General features: G+C 35.2%; 1 protein-coding gene across 2 annotated transcripts in view; it reads right to left on the minus strand.

Moving 5' to 3' along the window:
- Window positions 1-25,415, minus strand: part of GABRA3 (gamma-aminobutyric acid type A receptor subunit alpha3) — a 316,285-nt gene that overhangs the window by 213,680 nt on the left and 77,190 nt on the right. For both annotated transcript variants that reach the window (XM_072743596.1, XM_072743595.1), the window contains exon 2: window positions 16,766-16,940. In XM_072743596.1, the coding sequence (XP_072599697.1) occupies window positions 16,766-16,905 (140 nt within the window). In that variant the 5' untranslated portion in view covers window positions 16,906-16,940. The remainder of the gene's footprint in view (window positions 1-16,765; window positions 16,941-25,415) is intronic.

The raw sequence follows: 25,415 nt of genomic DNA on the forward strand, positions 1-25,415 counted from the left end.
GGGGGGCACTTGACGGGATGAGCACTGGATGATATGCTATATGTTGGCAAGTTGAACTCCAATAAAAAAATAATTAATAAAAAAAGCAGCAAAAGAAAAAAGAATTATCACATACAAGTGAGTTCTGATAGGACTTATAAGCAGATTTCTCAGCAGAAACCTTGTAGTCATGACAAAGTGAAATGATATATATAAAATACTCAAAGAAAAAACTGTCAACCAAGAATACCTTCCCTAGCAAAGCTGTCATTTAGAAATGAAGGAGAAATGAAAACTTTTCCATAGAAAACTACTAGGAAGGAATTCATAACTACTAGACCTTCCCTATAAGAAGTGCTAAAGGAAGTTCTTCAAGATGAAATAAAAATGTTCTAATTAGTAATATGAAAATATACACAAGTATAAAATTCACTGGTAAAGCTACATATATAGTTACACTCAAAATACTCATAATAGTGGCATATAAATCACTTTTAAACCTAGCATATAGGTTAAGAGATAAAAGTGTTCAAAATAGCTATAGCTACAATATTACATTAATTGATACAAAATATAAAAATATTAAAATTGGAACATCAACATAAATTGTGGGTGGCAAGTAAATACATAAAAGTTGATTAGGCAACTGAAGTTAAGCTGTTATCTGTTTAAAATAGATAATTATAAGATATATTATGTAAGCCTCATGGTAACCACAGAGCAAAAACCTGTAATAGATACAAAAATAATAAAGAGGAAAGAATCAAAACAAACCACTACAAAAAATAATCAACTCACAAAGAAAGATAGCAAGATGAGAAGAAAGAAACTAAGGAACAACAAAATAATCAGAAAGTAATTCACAAAATGATAAAAGTCCATATTTACCAATAATTACTTTAAATATAAGTAATTTAAATTGGACACAAAGAGACTGAATGGAAATAAAAAAGAAAGGACTCATCTATATGCTATATTCAAGAGACTCACTTAAGCATTAAGAACATTCACAATCTGAAAGTGAATGGATATAAAAATATATTTCAAGCACATAGAAACTAGATAAGAGAAAATATATTTTAAGTCAAAAACTAACAATAGACAAAGTAGGTCCTCATAAAATGATAAAAAGGTAAATTGATCAGGAGAATATACCAACTTTGAGCACCTATTCATTCAATATTGTAGCACCAAAATATATTAAACAATTATTAACAGAAGTGAAGGGAGAAATAGAAAAGCAGTAATAGTAGGGAACTATAATATCCCATTTTCAGCAATGGATACATCTTTCAGAAAGAAAACCAAGGGGTGCCTGGGTGCCTCAGTTGGTTAAGTGTCTGCCTTCAGCTCAGGTCATGATCTCAGTGTCCTGGGATCAAGTCCTATGTCAGGCTCCCCGCTCAGTGGGGAGTCTGCTTCTCCCTCTTTCTCTGCCCCTCCCCACCACCCCACTTATACTCTGTAATGAATAAATAAAATCTTTTGGGAAAAAAGAAAGAAAATCAATAAGGAAATAATGAATTTGAATGACACTTTAGAAGAAATGTGCCTAAAAGACATACAGATTATTCCACCTAGCAGCAACCAAATATACATTCTTATCAAGCTCACATGGAATATTCTCCAGGATAGATCACATAATAGGTCAGAAAACAGCTCCAAATTTAAGAATATTGAAATTATACCATCTTTCCTAACCACAACATCATGAAACTAAAAATCAATTCACAGGGAAAAAGCTGAAAAGTTCAAGTGGATATTGAATAACATGTTTCTAAAGAACTAATGGGTCAGAGAAGAAATCAAAAGGGAAATAAAAAATATACATTGAACCAAACAAAAATGGAAGCACTACATATCAAAATATATGAAATGCTTCAAAAACAGTTCTAATAGGAAAATTTATAGTGATAAATGCCTAGATTAAGAAACAAGAAAGATCTCAAATAAACAACCTCACTTTATACTTCAAGGAATTAGAAACAGGAGAACACACTATGCCCAAAGTTAGCAGAAGAAAGTAAGTAACAAAGATCAGAGCAAAAACAAACTACAGACCAGAAAAACAGTAGAAAAGATCAATGAAACTAAGACCTAGTTCTTTGAAAAGATAAGTGAAATTGACAAACCTTTAGCTAGATTAACTAAGAGAACAAGAGAGAGGATTCAAATAAATAAAATCAGATATGAAAGACAGGAGGTGACAAGGAGTTAAGATGGTGGAGGATGAGGGAGACCCTAAGCTTGTCTTATCCCTCAAACACAGCTAGATAGTTATTAAACATCTGAACATTAAACATCTCTGAACATCTGAGAAACCAATCTGAGATCTAGGAGAACAAAATTGCAAGTCTACAAGTAGAAAAGTGACCACCTTGTGGAAGGTAGGAGATTTGGAGAGTTTAGGGAGGGGAGATATAGCTGTGGGTATGGTGGCAGGGAGGAAGCCTGCGTATGGAGGCTACTGCAAAGTATTATAATCAGCCAGCACAAAATCTGAGCTTTTATAAGTCCAATACCAGGGGATGTGCCTGGCTCAGATGGCAAAGTGGAGCAGAATCCCAGCGGTGACAGTATGGTCTAAGAATCCCCTGGGTCACAGGAAAAATGGATGGTGACAATGTGCTGTACTGTTACCAGGCATAGAAAGGAGCTAGGAAGCCAGCTGAGAGCAGAGGGTCTTGGTGCTGGCTTTCTGCTCTGTCTGACTATAAACTGTGAACCACTGTACAGTCACACTACTGCTTCCAAACAGCTGGCAAATAGCTGGCAAACAGCCAAAGTTTGGCAAGACTCTTGCCCAGAGGGACAGCATGGGTCCCAGTGATGGGAGTCCCTAAAATTTGAAGTTCTGAAACTCTGTCCTGCACCTGAGATAAAAAAAAGCTTGGATACAGGCTGTGTGAATGCAGACTTCAGACAGAAACGAGGGACACAAGAGAGGTGGTTGATGGCACTTCTGTGAGGGCTCACTGAAGAGTGGAAGGTATACTTTCAGCTTTGGGACTAGAAAGCAGAGTGCCACCATATTCATCCCACCCATTAGGGCTGAAAGACTTCAGGGAACAGCTCAACCTAGTGGAGATCCAACCCACTTAGACCAAGCGCCGCCTCTCCCCCTGCCCTGGAAAAACATTTCTACTGAAACAAGTCAGCCTTAGAATCAGTGGAGCAGACTCCTCCCCCAGGAGACAAGCAAAAACAGCATTCTCCCCCAAAGTTTACTGATCATACAGTGCTGCAAAGCTTCAGCTCTAGGGGAAATACTATCTAGCTTCCTTTTTATATTTATGTATTAACTTATTATTATTTGTTCATTTATTTTCTTATTTTTTCAATTCTTTTTAAAATTTATTATTTCTATATATTATACATTTTTTTATTTTCATTTTATTTATTTATTTATTTTTTATTTTGGGATCTAGATTCTTTACAAGCAACCCAAAACATACCCTGGATCTAGGGTTTTTTTTGGCTTTGGGGCTTTTTTTCTTTGTTTCTTTGTTTTGTTTTTCTTTTCCTTTTTTCTTTCTTCCTTCTTTTCTGGACAAAAAGAGAGAAAAATTCACCCCAAAAGAAAAAAAACAGTAAGTAGAACTCACCACCAGAGATTTAATCAATACGAATATAAGTAGGATACCTGAACTAGAATTTAAAATAACAATTATAAAGTACTAGCTGGACTTGAAAAAAGCACAGAAGACACTAGTGAAGCCCTTACTGCAGACATAAAATAACTAAAATCTAGTCAGGTCAGAATTAAAAATACAAACCTGAATGGATGCCATGACAATGAGGATGGACAAACTAGAGTAATGAATCAGTGATATAGAAGATAAAATTATGGAAAATAATGAAGCCAAAAAAGAGGAGGTAAAGAAAGGTATTGGATCAAGAAAAGAAGAGAAAGGATTCAAATAACCAAAATGACAAATGAGAGAGGAGAACTAACAACCAACCAACAACACTGCAGAAATACAAAACACTGTGAGATGACATTATGAAAAAATATATGCCAACAAATTGGACAACCTAGAAAAAATGAATAAAATCCTAGAAAATATATCCTAGCAAAACATAAAGCAAAAAGAAATAAAAAATTTGAACAGACTGATTACTAGCAAGGAAATTGAATCAGTCATCAAAAAAAATGAAACAGACAAAAACCCAGGACCAGACATGGGACTTCTACCAAACATTTAAGGGAGAGTTAATACCGATGCTTTTCAAACTATTCCAAAAAATAGAGAGGAAGGAAAACGTCCAAATTCAGTTCTATAAGGCCAGCATGACCCTGATTCCAAAACTAGATAAAGACACCATAGAGAAAGAGAACTACAGGCTAAATAACTCTGATAGATGCAAAAATCTTCAACAAAATATGAGCAAACCTAATGCAACAATACATTCTAAAAAAATCATTCACCATGATCAAGGGATCAAGGGATACAAAGATGGTTAAATATTTGCAAATCAATCAACATAGTATGTCAATCAATAAGAGAATTGTTTTTGATAGATACAGAAAAGGCATTTGACAAAGTCAAATGTTCATTCATGATAAAAACCCTCAACAAAGTGCGCTTAGGGGGAATATACCTTAACATAATGAATGCCTATATGAAAAACCCACAGTGAACCTCATACTAAATGGGGAAAAACTGAGAGCTTTTTCCCTAAGGTCATGAGCAAGACAAGAATATCCATTCTCACCACTTTTATTCAACATAGTACTGGAAGTTCTAGCTACAGCAATCAGAAAACATAAAGAAATAAAGAGCATAAAAAAAGAAAGAGCATTCAAGTTGATAAGGAAGAAGTAAAACTTGCACTATTTGCAGATGAGATGATACTATATAGAGAAAACCCAAAAGATTCCACCAAAAAACTGCTAGAATTGAGAAATGATTCTATAAAGTCTCAGGATATAAATCAATAAACTGAAATATGTTGTGTTTGTATATATTAATAATAAAGTAGCAGAAAGGGATCCCTGGGTGGCACAGTGGTTTAGCACCTGCCTTTGACCCAGGGCCTGATCCTGGAGACGGGGATCGAGTCCCACATCGGGTTCCCTGCATGGAGCCTGCTTCTCCCTCTGCCTGTGTCTCTACCTCTCTCTCACAAAATAATTAAATACCTAGGAATAAATTTGATCAAAGAGGTGAAAGATCTATACTCTGAAAACTATAAAATACTGCTAAGAGAAATTGAAGACGACACAAAGAAATGGAAAGACATTCCATGCTCACTGGTCAGAAGAACAAATATTGTTAAAATGTCTATACTGCTCAAAGCAATCTATACATTATGCCGTCTCTACCAAAATACCAACAGCATTTTTCACAGAACTAGAATAAACAATCCTAAAATTTGTATGGAACCACAGAATAGCAAAAGCAATCTTGAAAAAGAAAAACAAAACTGGAGGCATCACAATTTCAGACTTCAAGTTATACCACAAGCTATAGTAATCAAAATAGTATGGTTCTGGCATATGAATAGAAACACAGATGAGTGGAACAGATTAGAAAACCCAGAAATAAATTCTTAATTGTATGGTCAATTAATCTTCAACAAAGGAGGCAAGAATTTGCCACAAGGAAAAGACAGTCTCTTCTACCAATGGCATTGGGAAAATTAGATAGCTACATGCTAAAGAATGAAACCAGACCACTTTCTTACACCATACACAAAAGTAAACTCAAAATGGATTAAGGACACTAAATGTGAGACTTAAAACCATTAAAATCCTAGAGAATAACAAAGACAGTAATTTCTCTGATGTTGGCTTTAACAACATCTTTCTAGATATGCCTCCTGAGGCAAGGGAAACAAAAGCAAAAATAAACTGCTGAGACTGCATCAAGATAAAAAGCTTCTGCACAGTGAAGGAAACAATCAACAAAACTAAATGGCAACCAACTAAATGGAAAAAGACATTTTCAAATGACTTATCTGATAAAGGATTGGTATCTAAAATACATAAAGAATGGATACAACTTAACACCCAAAAAATAAATAATCCAATTAAAAGAGCTGAACACATGAACAGACATTTCTTCAAAGAAGATATCCAGATGGCAAGCAGACACATAAAAATATGCTCAACATTACTCATCATGAGAGAGATGGAAATCAAAACTACAATGACATATTCACACATCTCAGAATGGCTAAAATCAAAAACTCAAGAAACAACAAGTGTTGGCTGAGGTGTAGAGAAAAGAAACCCTCTTGCATTGTTGGTGTAAATGCAAACTGATGCAACCTCTGTGGGAATGTAGTGGTATGGAGTATGGAGTATGGAGGCTCCTCAAAAAGTTAAAAGTAGAATTACCCTATGATCCAGCAATTGCATTACTGGGTTTTTAACAAAAGAATAGAAAATTGCTAATTCAAAGGAATACAAATACTCCTATGTTCTTAGCAGCATTATTTACAATAGCCAAACTATGGAAGCAGCCCAAGTGTCCATTGATAGACGAATGGATAAAGAAGATGTGGTATATAGAGTAGACTATTACTCAGCCATAAACAGAATAATATCTTGATATTTGCAAAAACATGGATAGAGCTAGAAAGTATAATGCTAAGCAAAATAAGTCAGGAAAAGACAAATACCACATGATTTCACTCATATGTAGAATTTAAGAAACAAAACAAATGAGCAAAGGAAAAAAGAGAGAGAGAGAGGGAGAGAGAGAAACTAAGGAACAGAAAACTTACTTCCTGCCCTTAAAGAGCCAGTGTATGAAATAACTCAGCTCAGGACACACCACCAAATCAGCAGTTTGAAAAGTGCCTGGTGAATACATGAAGGAGATATGTTGACTAACTTTAGAACATTTATGAGAGAGGCATTGATTTTTCTGGGGGAAAAAAGACTAGAGGACACTATTTCCCTTTCTCTCCCCTAGCTGAGATAGAGCCTGTTCTAATGCCCTCTGTCTACCTCACTTGCACCATATGCCTTGCCCTGGCATTCTTCTACAGGCTCACCCACCTGCCTCAACAGAAGTCCCTCCAAAGCAGCTCTTGCCACACCACACCTTGCAGGCAGACCCAATTTGGACTGGCACCTGGGGATTCCCATCCTGGGGAAGAGGATAGATAATTCCAGACACCAATGTGCCTTCAGTTGCTGTAGCTGGGCCTCTTAGCTGGTCACACAGGAAGTAAGCCTTGCCCTACAGTGCGCCTGTAGTGTAGCAGAGAGGTAAACTGCAAACAAGCAGGCTGAATACTGGCCCCACCCACCAACAATCCCAAGGCAGCTGCATCCAGGCATCTCAACAGCATAGAGAGCAAATGCTACACAGTGTGTCCACCACAGCAAGGTGGTTCATTGCAGCTGGCTGAGCTGAAGGCAATTGCAGGTCAGCCACAATAGTAGGGTGCATGCAGCCCATGCAGCGAACACCCCTGGAGCACCTGGTTCTAGTGACCAGGAGAGATTGTGTAATAGGACCTCAACTACACAAGGCTACTTTCAAGACCAGGAAATTTATCTCACCTACCTAATACATAGAAACAAACACAGAAAGTTAGACAAAATGAGAACAAATATGTTCCAAATGGAAAATGATAATAAAATCACAATAAAAGAGCTAAACAAAATGGAAGTCAGCAATGCGCCTAATAAAAAGTTCAAAGTAATGATCATAGTTACTCATTGGACTTAAGAAAAGAGTAGGTGAACTCAATGAGAACTTAGACAGAATATGTTAAAAAAAGAACCAGTCAGAGCTGAATAATTCAATAATTGAAATGAAAGATACACTAGAGGGAAGCAAGACCAGATTAGAGGATTAAGAAGAACACATCATTGTGCTGGAAGACACAGTAATAGAAAGCAACCCTGAGCAGAAAAAATAAAGAACAATAATAATCAATGAAAATTGGGTACAGGAACTCCAAGACATCATCCAGCATAGCAATATTATAGGGATCAAAGAAGGGAGAGAAAAGTGGGCAGGAAACTTATTTGAAGAAATAATAGCTAAAATACTTTTTAATCTGAGGAAGAAAACAAACATTCAGATGCAAGAAGCACAGAGAACCTCTAACAAGATGAACCCAAGGAGGCTCATACCAAGGCACATAATTATTAAAATAGCAAAATATAATGATAAAGGGAGAATTTAAAAAACAGCAAGAGAAAAGTAAAGTTACATACAGAAGAAACCCCACAAAGATATCAGTTGAGTTTTCAGCAGAACTTTTGCAGGTCAAAAGAGATATATTGATACATTCAATGTGCTAAAAGGGAAAAAACCTAGACCCAAGAATATTCTACCTAGCAAGATTATTATTCAGAATAGAAAAAGAGATAAAGAGTTTCCCAGATAAAAGTTAAAAGAGCTCACCCTGCTATACCAGCCTTACAAGATTGTAGAGAATTCTTTAAATGAAAGTGAAAAATAGAAGTAAGAATAAATGCCATGAACAGGAAAAATTTCACAGGTGAAAGCAAACATATAGTGAAATTAGTAGATTAATCACTTATAAAGCTAGTATGGAGGTTAAAACACAAAAGCAGTAAAAACTGTATTGACAAAAATTAGTCAAGGGATATACACAATAAAAAGATATCATATATGGGTAGGAAATATCAGAAAGGGAGACAGAACATAAAGACTCCTAACTCTGGGAAACGAACTAGGGGTGGTGGAAGGGGAGGAGGGCAGAGGGTGGGGGTGAATGGGTGATGGGCACTGAGGGGGGCACTTGACGGGATGAGCACTGGGTGTTATTCTGTATGTTGGCAAATTGAACACCAATAAAAAATAAATTTATTATTTAAAAAAAAGATATATACATAAAACATAGAGAGGGTAAATAAATGTGTAGTGCTTTTAGAATGTGTTTGAACATAAGTAATAATAAACTTACTATATAGACTGCTATATAAATAAGATGTTACATATGAACTCAAGGGTAATCACAAATCAAAAATCTAGAATATAAAAAAAAATCTAGAATATATACATAAAAAAGAAAAAAGAAAAAAAATCCAAGCATAACAATAAAGAAAGCCATCAAATCTCAAGGGAAGAGAGCAAGAAAAGAAAGGAATAAATATGAACCAGAAAACAATTAACAAAATGGCAATATATATATGTACCTATAATTACTTTACATGTAAATAAAGTGAATGCTCCAATCAAAAACACAGGTGACTGAATGGAATTTAAAAAAAAAAAAAAAGCAAAAACAAAACAACAGGACGTATCTATAGTCTGCCTGCAAGAGAATCACTTCAGACCTAAAGGCACATACAGAGTGAAAGTGAAGAGAAGGAAAAAGATACTCCATGCACATGGAAGTGAAAAAAAAGTCAGTGTGGCAATACATTGACAAAATAGAGGTTTTTAAAATAAATTTATACAGATGCAATTAAACAAAATACAGTTTAAAACAAAGAGACAAACCAGGACATTACACAATGTTAAAGAGATCAATCCAACAAGAAGATATAACAAAAGTAAATGTTTCTGTAATATAAATAGGAGCACCTAAATACAAAAAGCAAATATTAACAGACATAAAGGAGAATTTCATAGTAATATAATAGTAAGGGACTTTGGGGAACCTGGGTGGCTCAGTGGTTGAGCCTCTGCCTTTGGCTCAGGTCATGATCCTGGGGTCCTGAGATTGAGTCCTGCAACAGTCTTCCCAAAGGGAGCATGCTTCTCCTTCTACTTCTGTCTCTCTCACAAATAAATAAATAAATAAATAAATAAATAAATAAATAAATAAATAAATAAAATATTTTTTAAAAATAGTAAGGGACTTTAACACTTAACTTATATCAATTGATAGATTATCCAGACAGAAAAATCAATAAGGAAACTGTGGCTTTGCATGACACATTCGACCAGATGGATCTAACAGATATATACAGAATATTCCATCTAAAAACGACAGAAATCACATTAAGCATCTTTTTTCAACCACAATGAAATGTGTAAAAATCAAGTACAAGAAGAGGACCAGAAAAGACACAAACACACGGTAAACAACATGCTACTAAACAACCAATAAGTCAATAAAGAAATTAAACAGGAAACCAAAACATACATAGACAAATGAAAATGAAAACACAACAGTCCAAAATCACTGGGATACAGCAAAAGCAGATCTAAGATGGAAGTTTATGTGCCTACCTTAAGAAATAACAGAAGTCTCACATGATCTAACTTTACACCCAAAGAAACTAGGAAAAAGAACAAAGCCCAAAGCCAGTAGAAGAAAGGAAATAATAAAGATTAAAGCAAAAATAAATGAAATGGAGACTTAAAAAATAATAGAAAAGATCAATAAAAACAGAAGTTTGTTCTTTGAAAAGATCAACAAAATTGATAAACCTTTAGCCAGACTCATCAAGTAGGAAAGAGAGATGAGTGAAATGAATGAAATCAGAAATGAAATAGAAATAACAAATAACACCATAGAAATAACAAGAATTATAAGACAATATTATTAAAAAGTATATGCTAACAAATTGAACAATCTAGGATAAATAGATAAATTCCTAGAAACATACAGTCTTCCAAAACTAAATCAGGAAGAATTAGGAGATTTGAACAGATTACTAATAATGAAATTGAACCAATAATAATAATTTTAAAAACCTCACAACAAAGTCCAGGAACAGATGGCTTCACAGGGGAATTCTACTCCAACATTTAAAGAAAAGTTAATATCTATTCTTTTCAAACTATACCAAAAATAGAAGAGAAAGGAAAAAATACAAAATTATTTTTTGTGGCCAGCATTATCCTGATACCAAAACCTGAGATAGACACTATAAAAAAAAAAAAAACACAACTACAGGCCAATATCTCTGATGAACATGGATGCAAAAATCCTCAACAAAATATTAGCAAATCAAATTCAACAATAAACTAAAAGAATAATCCACTATGATTGAGTGGGATGTATCCCAGGGATGAAGGATGGTTCAATGATAGCCAGTCAATATAATTCATCACATTATCAAAAGGAAGGATAAGAACCATATGATGTTCATAACAGATGCAGAAAAAGCATTTAACAAAATACAGCATCTGTTCATAATACTCTAAACAAAGTGGGGTTAGAAGAAATACACCTCAACATAATAAAGGCCATAGATGAAAAACCCACAGCTAACATCATACTCAATGGAGGAAAACTGAAAGTGTTTTCTCTAAGATCAGATACAAGACATGGAGGTCCACTCTAACCACTTTTTATTCAACATAGTACTGGAAGTCCTATCCACAGTAATCAAGTAAGAGAAAAAAAAAAGAAAGGCATCCAGATTGGTTTGGAAAAAATAAAACTGTCATTATTTGTAAATGACATGACAGTATATAAAAAGCCCTAAAATCTCCACTCAATAATTATTAGAACAGATAAATGAATTGAGTAAAGTTGCAGGATATAAAATTAATATACAGAATTCTGTTACATTTCTATACACTAATAATGAAGTAGCAGAAAGAGAAATTGAGAAAACATTTCCACTTATAATTGCATCAAAATGAACACAATACCTAGGAATAAATTTAACCAAGAAGTTGAAAGACCTATACTCTGAAAACCAGTAAGACATGAAAGAAATTGAAGATGACACAAACAAATGGAAACATAACAATTTACTTAAATTTAAAAAACAAACAAACAAATGGAAACATATACCATACTCATGGAGTGGAAGAATCCTGTTAAAATGTCCATTAAACCCAGCAATCTACAGATTTAATGTTATCCCTATCACCACAATAGCCAAACTGTGGAGGGAGCCTTAGTGTCCATCAAAAGATGAATGGATAAAGAAGATGTGGTCTATGGATACAATGGAATATTACTCAGCCATTAGAAACGACAAATACCCACCATTTGCTTCGACATGGATGGAACTAGAGGGTATTATGCTGAGTGAAATAAGTCAATCAGAAAAGGACAAACATTATATGGTCTCATTTATTTGGGGAATATAGATAATAGTGAAAGGGAATAAAGGGGAAAGGAGAAAAAATGAGTGGGAAATATCAGAAAGGGAGACAGAGTGCGAGGGACTCCTAACTCTGGGAAATGAACTAGGGGTGGTGGAAGGGGAGGTGGGCAGGGGGTGGGGGTGACTGGGTGATGGGCACTGAGGTGGGCACTTGATGGGATGAGCACTGCGTGTTATTCTATACGTTGTCAAATTGAACACCAATAAAAAATAAATTTAAAAAAATAAATATAAATCTAAAAAATAAAATAAAAAATAAATAAAATAAATAAAAGGCAACCATTGGAGGGGGAGAAGATATTTGCAAATGATATATCTGATAAAGAGTTAATATTCAAAATCTATAAAGAACTTATCAAACTTAACACTCAAAAAAAAAAAAAAACAATCCAGTTAAGAAATGCACAGAAGACATGAATAGACATTTTTCCAAAGAAGACATCCAGATGGGTAACAGACATGAAAAGATGCTCAACATCACTCATCTTCAGGGAAATAAAAATCAAAACTACTAAGAATTATTACCTCACACCGGTCAGAATGGCTAAAGTTAACAACACAGGAAACAACAAATGTTGGTAAGCATTCAGAGAAAGGGGAACTCTCTTACACTGTTGATAGGAAAGCAAACTGGTGCAGTAACTCTGGAAAACAGTATGGAGGTTCCTCAAAAAGTTAAAATAGAACTACTCTATGACCTAGCAATTGTACTACTAGGTATCTATCCAAAGGATACAAAAATACTGATTCAAAGTGACACACACACCCCACCCAATGTTTTAGTAGCATTATCAACAATAGCCCAATTATGGAAAGAGCCCAAATCTTTCTTTGTTTTTTTAATTTAAATTTAATTAGTTAACATATAGTGTATTATAAGTTTCAGAGGTAGATGTTAGTGATTCTTAAGTTGTATATAACACCCAGTACTCATATCAAGAGCCCAAATTTCAATCAACTGATGAATGGATAAAGAAGTCTCTCTCTCTCTCTCACACACACACACACACACACACACACACACAGGAATATTATTCAGCCATAAAAAGAGAATGAAATCGTGTCATTTGTGAAGACATGGATGGAGCTAGACTGTATTATGTAAAGTGAAAGAAGTCAGTGAGAGAAAGAGAAATACCATATAATTTCACTAATATATGGAATTTAAAAAACAAAACAGATGAACATAGGGTGAAAAAGGAGAGAGGCAAACCATAAAACAGACTCTTAACTGTAGAGAACAAACTGATGGTTACTAGAGGGGAGGGGAGAAGGATAAGATGGGTTAAATAGGTACAGGGATTAAGGAGGGCACTTGTGATCAGCAGTGGGTGTTGTATGTAAGATGAATCACTAAGTTCTACACCTATTATTACATTGTATGTTAACTATCTGGAATAAATAAATCTTGAAAAAAAGATAAAACAATGCAGCAAATGGATTTTTTTCAACACACAAAATATCATTAAGAAGGTATGAAAACAAGCAGACAAAAAGAAGCAGCTCTGCCAAGTATCAGAACTACCAGTATATACCACATAGTTCTAAGTTGTATTGGTTTCTTTATTTCTAGAAAATACAAATACAGTGCTAACCCTAATATTTAGAGCCAGGATTTTAGTAGTCTCATCCCTCCAAATCAGAATTGCCCTGAACTTGGAAGAAAGTAATCGCCCTGAAAAAGTTTCTAATGCCCATATATTAAATCTAAACACTATTTTGGCTTTTTCAAGGATTTCTTGAAGTCTTCTTTAATATAAGTACTAAAAGGTTTGGCTATCTGGTTTCCTAAGCACCAGTAGGATGTAAACAAACCAGTGTAAACAGGAGAGGCTACAACTAACACTGAGCATGAAGATATAAGAAGAAAAATACAAATACAGAATTAACATAATGAATGTTCTTTATGATGGTCATAAAGTCACAAAGAGAAGGGACTATTGTGTTCAATATTTTTATTTAAGATTATAAGATGCAATATATTCTTAGAGAACTTTATTCTCAGAATTAAAATTTAGAGGGCTTTCACACTTGAAGAAATAAAGGTCATTTACTTAGAACTTCCATCTTATTGAGACCATCTATCATAGCCCAATGAAATCAGATACATGACAAGTTAATAAAATAGAATTAGTCTGTTTTTCCAGACTGGATTAAAGAACAAAGAGGGCCTCATTGCCCAAATTCCTAAGGACATGTTAATCCAGTTCTGTAGCCCTCAGCCTCAAAAATTATTTCTGATAGATAGAAAGACTCAGAGTGTATTAAGTAACCCTGCAAAAATAATTAGGAATAGGTCCTAATACTTTCCAGAATACAGGGTAGTAACCAAGTGTAAAACAATAACACAATAGCCACCATTAAAGAATAAAATATCCTGTGTAATACTTAAATATGTCAAGGTTTAAGAGGATCATTTCTAGTAATAATATTCTCTGAATGAGATAGGGTTTTAAAATCAAAAGAAGTTTAATAGAGCTGAGGAACACAGAGTTTGAGGACAGGAGAACTAAGAAATAAGTCTGCAAGATAGGTAGAGCCTGGGTTACAATGGGCCTAATAAAATCATGTTAAGGAATTCACACTTGGGATCCCTGGGTGGCGCAGCAGTTTAGCGCCTGCCTTTGGCCCGGGGCGTGATCCTGGAGACTCGGGATCGAATCCCACATCGGGCTCCCTGCATGGAGCCTGCTTCTCCCTCTGCCTGTGTCTCTGCCTCTCTCTCTCTCTCTCTCTCTCTCTCTGTGTCTCTCTGACTATCATAAATAAATAAAATCTTTAAAAAAAAAAAAAGGAATTCAGACTTTAGTCTAGGGACAATAGGATCCCGTTAAATGACTTAGAATAGCTGTGATTCAACCTGCATTGTAGAAGAAATATTGGATACGGAATAGAGGTTAGTTTGGGTGGGAGCAAGACTTTAGGAAGTAAGACCAACTAGAGACTTTTGTAGTAGTCCAAGTGGAAGACAATACTGGATTAAACTAGAGTAGTAGCTGGAAAGTTGGAGAAGAGTAGATGAACCCAAAAGATGTGGGAGGTAGAAATTATATATGTTGATGAATAATTCAATCTAGAAAGCAAAGGGTAAAAAATTGGGAAAGATAATTCCAAGTTTCTAGCTTGAGCAATGGGGTGCATACTGGTGCTATTGACTAAAATAAGGAAAATGGAAGATAAGCATATCATGTTTGTTGTTTTTAAGAGTAGAAGAGGGCGATAGAGATGATGAAGCTAATTTGAACGTACTTAAAGGAGTTTATAGAATAGCCAAGTGGACATGTCTAATAGATGTTGAACATAGAGGTTGACACTCAAGACAAGTTAGGAATAACAATTGAGATGAGAGTCATTGGTATATATAAAAGGTCATGGGGATAGATGAAATCACCCAGAGTCTGTGTGGTAATAACTACTAGAACAAAACAAACACCAGCATATAAGTGAACAAAGGAAAAGAAAATTACCAAAAAGACTACAAAAGATATTTATATCACAAAGGCCTTTAATACAGCTGTGTAATATTGTGGAAAATACTATAGAAAACACAGCCATAAAAGTATGAAGAAAATCAGGTGTAGTATTCACTACTGGTACTATGTCCAGATCCCTTTTACTGGGCCAGTGAAACTATCTCCTACTTCAGAATATTAACATTGCCTGAAGGATGCCACCTTGCCTTAAAATGCCTGGAAATGTATGCCTTCCTCCAGGTAGCCCACAGGCAATGGCTGATTAGGAAGAGACTATAGGTGAAGTCCAGCCCCTTGCCTGAAGGTGGGCCAAATCTGTAGTGCCATTCGTCTCTGAGGGGTCAAATAGAGGCTACTCTTCAAGTGAAATCACATCTTTGGTTTACCTTTTCCCCTTCTCTATGTTGCTTTCCTTGCTTCATTTACAAGTTTCTCTTAGAGTACTGTATAAATTATTTGCTTTTGAATACTTGTCTTAGGCCCTGCTTCTAAAGAATTTATTTTTTTCTTTTTTTTCTAAAGAATTTAATCTAAGAAACAGAGAATTGTGATGTCTCTGAAGTAAAAGAATTATTGTTAAACTACATATTTTTATGTTATGCATGTTTATATATGTGTGTGTTATTTCATAATAAAAAGAAGTTAAGGAGGGAAGGAAGAATAAACAATGTTAAATGTTGCTACATGCTGCTAAAAAAGTAAAAAATAAAAAGTTGAGTAATATAAGAACAAATAAGTGTTCGTTTTAGTAACAGAGCCAACACTGGCTATCTTGGTTGCAGGAATTGCTTTAAAGTCATGAGCTTGGAATTCAGGCAGCAGCATGGGAAGAATGGATGAGAGGTAAGTAGAGAAAGTAAAGAAAACTGTTTGGTCAGGAAGTAGGAATGTGAAAAAGAGGAAATACTTAAGGCACTATTTACAGGGCAGATTTTCAAACTTAACATGGGAGCTTCTAGATCACATTTATATGCTAATAAGACACAGCAAATAAAAAGGGACAAGTTGAAGATCTAAGAAAGAAAAAAAATTGAGTGCAAATGGCTGGAGAGAAGTGCTTTTAAGATGTTGCAGACGGAATTTCAGCATGGACTAAGGAGCTGCTCAAGAAGACCTTTGAGATCTATTTCTACTTTGAGAGTCTGAGTTGATTTTTAAAAAAAAAAAAATATATATATATATATATATAATGTCTAAGCAGCAACTAGAGTACCTGAGTTCATCTAGGAAAAAAATCAAAAGTTTTGGTCTAAGGCAAGAATCTATCACAGTTTTCTTTTTTTTAAGAGGTAAGGGTTCTTACCCGCCAATATCTTGCTTCACAAAATCCCCAGGTTCTTGTCGTCTTGATTCCCCTTGGCCAGTTGTTCCAGGAAAAATATTAATCAGGAAAAGAAGCCCAAGGATGATTGTGTAGAAGTGACTCATTTGTGTGACTATCATCTTCTTAGGCAACAACTTGGAGAGACCTGTGAGATCTGTGTTTGGGGAAAAGAGGAAGAAAAAGGAGTAGAAGACAAAAAAAAAAAAGATAAAATATATATATATATATTATTCAACTGTATTAGAGTCATTTAACTTCCCTAGTATCCAGTTACTAAATGATTAATATGACAATCCCCTTTCCTCGGTTTATAAATGCCACCAAAATTCATTCCCAGCAAACTCCTTTCTTGAATATACCAAAACCCATTCAAGAAAGAGTAAAGAGCTCTAAATCACTAATTCAGTCTTAGGTGGCAGTTTCATCTCTTTCCCTGTTTTCTCTCAGCTTTAGTTACTTTTTCATAATCCAAGAGTTTAAAATAATCTCTCATGCCTTCATTTTATTTTCCCCAAATCCCATTTTATCTTTACTCACAAATATCTTTGCCATAGTTAACTGTGTAGTATTGTAGAGAATATTATAAGACCTGAACTCTATAGCATTTTTGAGATTGATTTTCATTTCAATACAGTTAAGCAATTTTCTAAAAGATCAAAGGTCTTGGAGTAGATGAACTGTTTCCTCTGAAATAGGATGTTTCCCCATAAAGATATTTGAGGACAAAGTTAACTCCATGTAGGGGCCACAACATAAGAAATCCAAGTCTATTCTCCTAGTACAGAAGACTCAAAATGGCCAGCATATTATACTGATGATAGAATTACGTGATTTAGATTTGCCTATGTTCAAGGCTATTTTATGAACTCTGGACTGGTGGACATTTACCTAAGACATGGAGTTAAAAAAACAATATAACAAACATTATATGGTCTCATTCATTTGGGGAATATAAAAAAATAGTGAAAGGGAATAAAGGGGAAAGGAGAAAAAATAAGTGGGAAATATCAGAAAGGGAGACAGAACATGACAGACCCCTAACTCTGGGAAATGAACTAGGGGTGGTGGAAGGGGGAGGTGGGCGGAGGGTGGGGGTGACTGTGTGGCGGGCACTTGACGGGATGAGCACTGGGTGTTATTCTGTATTTTGGCAAATTGGACACCAATAAAAAATAAATTTATTTTTAAAAAAGACTTCTCATTTGGAGAGCACAAGAAAAAAAAGGAAAAAAACAATATAAAATGGCACTTCTTGCTATCTCTGAAGATTATGGCTTCTTTGAATCTGATACATTGCCCACTTAAAGGAGACCTAATTCTGACCCAATATCATATTCTTTTTAAGTTATATCAGTGGTTTAACTTCCAGTGAGAGAGAAAGGATTTAAAAACTTTTTTTCCAAGGAAAGTCTATGCAATTGACTAATATGTAATACAGATACATGCTGGAGAGCTATTACGGTTGATGAGAAAATGAAGAACAAGTCTTTTTAAATTTATCCCACCCCCCAAAAAAGTAGCCACTAGGCTCTATATTCAATTGTCTTCTTGAATCTTTGTGATGAGAAAACATCTATTCTTGAGTTGTTGCCTAGGCATTTTACAGTATGGCAACCTTGTACATACCCAGAGTCTGGACATTTAGATAAGGACCCAAGCTTAGGATTCCCACCACAAGTTTCTGCTTTGCTTTTCCCAAGGTATCTTTTAAAAATAACCCCTTAGAGTTGAGCCCACAAAAAGTTAGTGATCTCCACCTCAACCACTTTATAAGTAATAGGTGCTTGTAATTCTGCTTTCTATCTCTTGCTAGCTTGTGACCTGACCTTCCCCCCAGCTCATTTTACTGCCCAATTGTGGGATTTGTAAGTAAATAAATCTTGTGACTTTACTTTTTATGTGTGAATGTATTAAAACTGCACCTGCAATCAAAACAATCCCAGGGTTTTCACTTCCCCAAAGTGGAAGCTCAGATGCTGGGGGAGCTACCTGTCAACCTCATATGGGTGGCTTGTGCCTCTTAATTTATCAAGGTATAATCTTCATATTCTTAATACACGAGCTATGTTTCTCACTCAACAGAATCTGGTACAGGCATAGAAAACTATGATACTGGAGAAGATGAACTTTTGACATGAGGAAGTGTCCACATTACAGATAAAAATAGTCATAAAATTAGGTTGTATCTTATAAAATTGCCAATATTTGACAATTTTTGTTTTATAAAAACAGCAAATTTTTATGGTAAATCTAATATATAGGCTGTGGCATTCATGATTGAGTAACTGCACAAGAGTTAATGGTCATTTTACAGAAATGAACAGAAACAGTACAGTTCAGAAAAGCATAGTATATATAAGAAAATATGGTACATGAGCAGATGATTCTGGGGCATGAAAATCAGCTGTAGTATTAACAGTAACCATGATATATGCTTAACCATCTACAGTGCTTTAGCATACCCTAATGTTGTATGATTACATGACAAGTGTTAATGCTCAAATAATCATAATACAAAATTGACAATTACCCTGTAGGAACAAAAACACTTGGTACACGGTATGAAGCCCAAAATGCAAAAATAACCCATGGAATATAAAAAAGAACTATGATGGATCCTCAGAAAACCTAAGTATATGAGCAATAATCCTGTGTATAGAAGAAAACAGCTATGCTGCATGAGCAAAGAAAACCATAGTGTGTGCTCAACTACACTATCCTACTCTATACTATGGGTCATGATTATGGTAAACAAGCAGCAATTGTTCTCACAATAAGAATAGATGCAAATGATACAGAAGCAAACGTTTATGATTTGGAAGAAGAAAACTATGATATATGATATGATGCATAAGAGGACTCAGACTAAGGTACATGTTTGCATAACTATGAGAAGGCAGCCATCACATATAGAGGAGGTTGGACATAATATGTGTCCTCCAACTACCATAACATTTTGTTAACAAACATCATTATTATAATGCATGTGAAGACATGTATGTATAAAACCATTTGATCACACTATATGTCAGAAAACCAAAGTACGTGAGCCTAATGATCACCGAACAAGACAACAGAGCCTTGGTAAACACTTCCTTAAGACATTATACATGATCAAAAGCATGCCACTTGACTGTTGCACAATAATGTGAATACTTAACACTATTAAACTGCACATTTAGGGCAGCCCGTGTGGCTCAGCGGTTTAGTGCCACCTTCAGCTGAGGGCATGATCCTGGAGACCCTGGATCGAGTCCCATGTCGGGCTCCCTGCATGGAGCCTGCTTCTCCCTCTGCCTGTGTCTCTGCCTCTCTCTCTCTCTCTGTCTCTCATGAATGAATAAATAAAATCTTTATAAAAAAATTAAAAACTTCACATTTAAAATGGTTAAGATTTTTATGTGCTTTTTAACCACAATTAAATTTTTAATTAAAAAATTGTACTGGAACAGGTAGCCTTAGCAAGTTAGCAAATATCTACAAAACAGTCCCCAACTGTGACATGTATACACAGAAATGTGGCACATTAGTAGTAACTAGCATTAAATGAACATGTATCCATGACACATGCTCAGATGACCAGCAAAGAAGAGCAAACAAGGACTGTAAGACAGCAGACCCTTAAAATTCTTATGACACACTTGGTGAATTTTCAAGTGACCGTAGTGCAAAAACTGTAATACTTTAAAGTCTTTAAACATGATAAAGTATCCATGTAGCTATAGATAATTATAGTATGCTTAGACAACCATGATGTGTGTGAAGAGATATTTGGTATACCAGTCCTTAACCATAATGTGTACACACACTGTGTGTATCATAGCAACCATGATCAGGAATTAAGTGACATTGTTTAGGAGTAGATGGCCATATTTGTGGAGTAGACTGCCATGGTGCAGGAACAGAAGGCCATGGTCCAAGAGTAAGCAGACATGCTCAAAATTTTTCTCACTGCATTAGAGAGATAAGATATAAATGCATGTGGCCACAATGAATAACTAGTATCTCTTTAATAATGATGACCAATAGTAAAGAGTTAGCTACAACATATGAACAAAGAAGTATAGCATAGCATACACACATCCATGGAGATTAAACTGAAAATTACAGCAAAGGAACATCATATAATGCCATGGATATTTAAACAACTATGCTGCACAAACAGAGTGTAACCCTAATACTAGTTTTAAAGTTAGTATAAAGAAGCCAGGCCACATTGCAAAAGCAGACAACCATGACATGTGCTCCTATAAGTACAGCGCATGGATAAACACCAATGACATATGAACTTACAAACAATAAGCATATTCAGATAACCATGGGTACAATAGCAGATGCCTGTGAAAGAAGCAGGTTGACTATGAAATAGGAGGGGATAACCTTTGTGCAGGCTCAGATAATCTTGGTGTTAGAATGGATTATCCATGGTACATGAACACACAATTATGACACATGCTCAAGCCACCGTAATACCTGATTGCACAGCCAAAATAGCAAATGATCAACCAATTCACTCTGCTCAAGATCTAAAGGAGAGTACAAGTAACAAACCAGAGGGAAATACTATCTATAAACTTACAAATTAATATCTCTATCCAAGATATGTCCTGAAACCCACACCTGCACTTAGATGTCTGAGAAATAACATGTTAAAATCTGAGGTTCAGATATTCATTCACCTCCGCACACAAACAAAAACACCGTCCCCCTGTAATCCCTTAATCTCAGGTAACAGTAATTACCCTTCCATTTGCTCAAAGTAAAACTCTGATATCATTCTTGACTCCTCTTTTAATCTCATATCCCACATCCAATCCATCAGCAAGTCTCATTGGTATGCCATTTAAAAAGAAACATATCCAAAATAAAACCACTGGTCATCACCTCTGCTGCTACTACTTGGGCTCAGCATCTTTTGCTGAAATCATTGTAAAAGCCTCTTAATTGGGCTTGTTGACTCTGCTCTTGCTTCCCTAAGTCTTTTCTCTATATAACAGAGTGAACTTTAAGTGTTAAGTCAGATCATGTCTCTCTTCTGCTCAAAATCCTCCAATTGCTTCCCAGGTCAAAAGCCATGGTATGATCTAAAAGGACCTACAGGATCTAATCTCCAAATAGCTGGCTAACCTTATCCTCTTCTACCATCCTCTGTTACTCACTCCACTTCAGCCACTGTGACCTCCTTGCTGCCAATTGGATATATCAGGCATGTTCCAGCTCTAGGGCCTTTGCCTCCACTAGGAATATTCTTCATCTAATTTCCACATAGTTTGCTCCTTCTCTCACTTCATGTTTTGCTCAAAGATCACCTCTCTCAATGAGGCCTATCTAAAATTTCACTCTATCTAAAATTTCAATCTTTCTTCACATCCTGGATACTTCCTGTGCAGTTGCTCTATTTTTCATCATTTGCACTTCTAAGATATATTTCATGTTTTTTGTTATTGTCTGTTATTCCAGTATAATATAAGCCCAACAGGGACAAGGAATTTTGCTTATCTTATTCACATATATATGCCCAATGCACAGAAGAATGCCTAATAAATAATGTATACTTAGTAAATAGTTAATGAATGAATGTTATTTTGAAAAAGTCACATCCATAAATGGGGTAAAATAGTATAAAGATCACCTTCATACTACCAGATCAAGAGACTACTCAGCATTACCAAATACTAGTCATGTTAGGCTTTAAAAGACTTCCTATTTCAATGTAAAATGGGAATAATAATACTCATAATCTAATTCTAGATTAAATAATATACATAAAATACCTGATTAAAGACCTGCTACCAGAGACGCCTGGGTAGCTCAGTGGTTGAAGCATCTGCCTCCGGCTCAGGGCATGATCCCAGGGTCCTGGGATAGAGTCCCACATCAGGCTCCCTGCAGGGAATCTGGTTCTCCCTCTGCCTATGTCTCTGACTCTCATGAATAAATAAATAAAATCTTCAAAATAAATAAATAAAGACCTGCTACCAGGATGAGTTTGCTGTTAGATCCTGTCAACATACTAATTCATTTTATCACAAACTTTTGAGCATCTACTATGTAAAAGGCACTGACTTCAAATGGGATTCCTAAAACTTCTTTACCTCAGCGCCTAGAAACTACCAGATACTGACACTCGACCCACCAGCACCCCACTTGGATGCTATGAGGCACTATCTGCCAGTACTTTACCTAAACAGAGGCATTGCAATTGTTGCTACTCACATACTACAAAACTCTGACATTTTGTTGCCTCAGTTTGAAACAACAGTTTCATTTGAGGCCGTCTAATTCCACTTAGCCTCAAAGTACTACCATTATTAAAAGCTCTGGAGCCAGAAACATCTTAGTGCCAATTCTTGACATACCACACAGAAACCTGACATTGGGTGAATGATTTGACTCAACATTCTCCTCTATAAAATGTTGATAATGATAATACTGCCATACAGGAGTGTTATGAGAATTAAATGGCATAATTTGCGGGCAGAATTAAGCATTATGTTTGACATATAGTAATCTTTGGTCACTATAAAATACAGGTCAATTCCTTGACCTCTTGCCTTCCAATGAGCCTCAGCTTCACCCTAATCCAGTCACTCTTTCTCATGGTCATATACTAAATCTTGTCATTACAAATCCATGATGTCAAATGACTATCTGACCACATCCTCTCAACCCTACAGTCAATTCTTCTACCCTCCCAATCTGTAATACCTTGATCCCACCACCTTCAAATTGCCCATCATTACCTTCATGTTATTTCCTTTCTTGCCCTACTTGTTATATACAAATAGTCTATAATTAATATCATTAAAATCATTCTCTGATATGTATTTTCAACACACTTGCCTCTCTCTTACTCTGTTGTACCTGCCTGTAAAAACATAAATCAGCACTGGCCACAACCTCCTCCTCTGAAATTCCTTGAACTCCATATTACCACCCTAGTTATACTATACCTCTGGCCATTTCTACTCTATCTACTTAGTGGGCTTCCCCTTTAGAAGGAACCCTCTAAAACTTTAGGTTCCCTGGCTTGGGATTAATACAATTCAAAATATATCTCCTATCAGACACGAATGATGAAATATCTATAATCTCTACCCATAAAAGCTTAAAACATCTGCAGAGAACAGAATATTATGAATAATAAACCAGGAGACTTGAAAAAGAATCAAATATAACTTCTGGAAATAAAAAGACTTTGAAAAGTCAAATGTATATCTTAGCCGGACACATGTTACATATAAATAGAAACAAAAAAAAAAAAAAAAAACAAAAAAAAAATAAATAAATAAATAAATAGAAACAGATTGCATATCTTTTACATTAGAAGAGGAGAAAAAATAAAATGACTTAAGAAATGCCAATCCAAATAAGAAATAAAAGAAAAAACATAAAACAAGCATGCTAAATAGAAAACATTAAAAGATGGTAGTTTCTAACTCAGATATATTAGCAACTTTAGTCTCTAAGGCCCCATTTGAAATAAAAAGATTATCAGGGGGATCCCTGGGTGGCGCAGCGGTTTGGCGCCTGCCTTTGGCCCAGGGCACGATCCTGGAGACCCGGGATCGAGTCCCACATTGGGCTCCCGGTGCATGGAGCCTGCTTCTCCCTCTGCCTGTGTCTCTGCCTCTCTCTCTCTCTCTGTGACTATAATAAGTAAATAAAAAAAATTAAAAAATTTAAAAAAAGATTATCAGACTAGATTAAAAATACTAAAACTAAATTATCTGCATGTTGTTTATAAGAGTCATATCTAAAACACAAAGGAACAGAAAAGTTGAAAGTAAAAGTAAAAAGTAATGCTATGCAAATATTAACCAAAAAACTTTTTAATATTCAGAAAGTAAAGACTATAATTCAAAGGCTTACTAAAGATAAAGAGGAAAATTCCATATGGTAAAAGGTTCAATTTAACAAGTATAATAAAATTCTATACATCTAATAAGACAGCTTTATTATTTTTTTAAAGATTTTATTTATTTATTCATGAGAGACACAGAAAGAGAGGCAGAGACATAGGCAGAGGGAGAAGCAGGCTCCCTGCAAGGAGCCCAATGGAGGACCCGATTCTGGACCCCAGGATCACGCCCTGAGCCAAAGGCAGACACCCAACTGCTGAGCCACCCAGGCGTCCCTAATAACACAGCTCTAAAATATGTAAAGCAAAAATGGAAAGAACTACAAAGAAACATAGACATATCTATGACCATAATGGAGTACCTTAACATACCTCTTTCAGAAATTGACACATTAGAAAGCTTTTAAAAATCAGGATAGAAAAGATTTTAACAAGATGAATAACAAATCTGAACAATTGGAAATATACAGAATACTGTATCCATTGATGGCAAAAGTACACCTTATTTTTTTATCTCACTGGATATATTTACAAAAATGTACAAGACTATAAAATAAATTACAAATTTGAAATGATTAAAATAATATAGGATATATATACATAGGATATGGATATACATGAAACTCGTGGCCAAATAAAATCAAAATACAAATGAGAACATCATAAGTGCACAAAACCAAAATCACTATTAAAACTTAGGGTATGCAGCTAACAGTACTTAAATAAAAAGACATGGCCTGTATATCAAAAAGAAAAAAAAACTTAATG

The sequence above is a fragment of the Vulpes vulpes genome, chromosome X (genome assembly GCF_048418805.1).
Source record: "Vulpes vulpes isolate BD-2025 chromosome X, VulVul3, whole genome shotgun sequence".
Classification (NCBI taxonomy): domain Eukaryota; kingdom Metazoa; phylum Chordata; class Mammalia; order Carnivora; family Canidae; genus Vulpes; species Vulpes vulpes.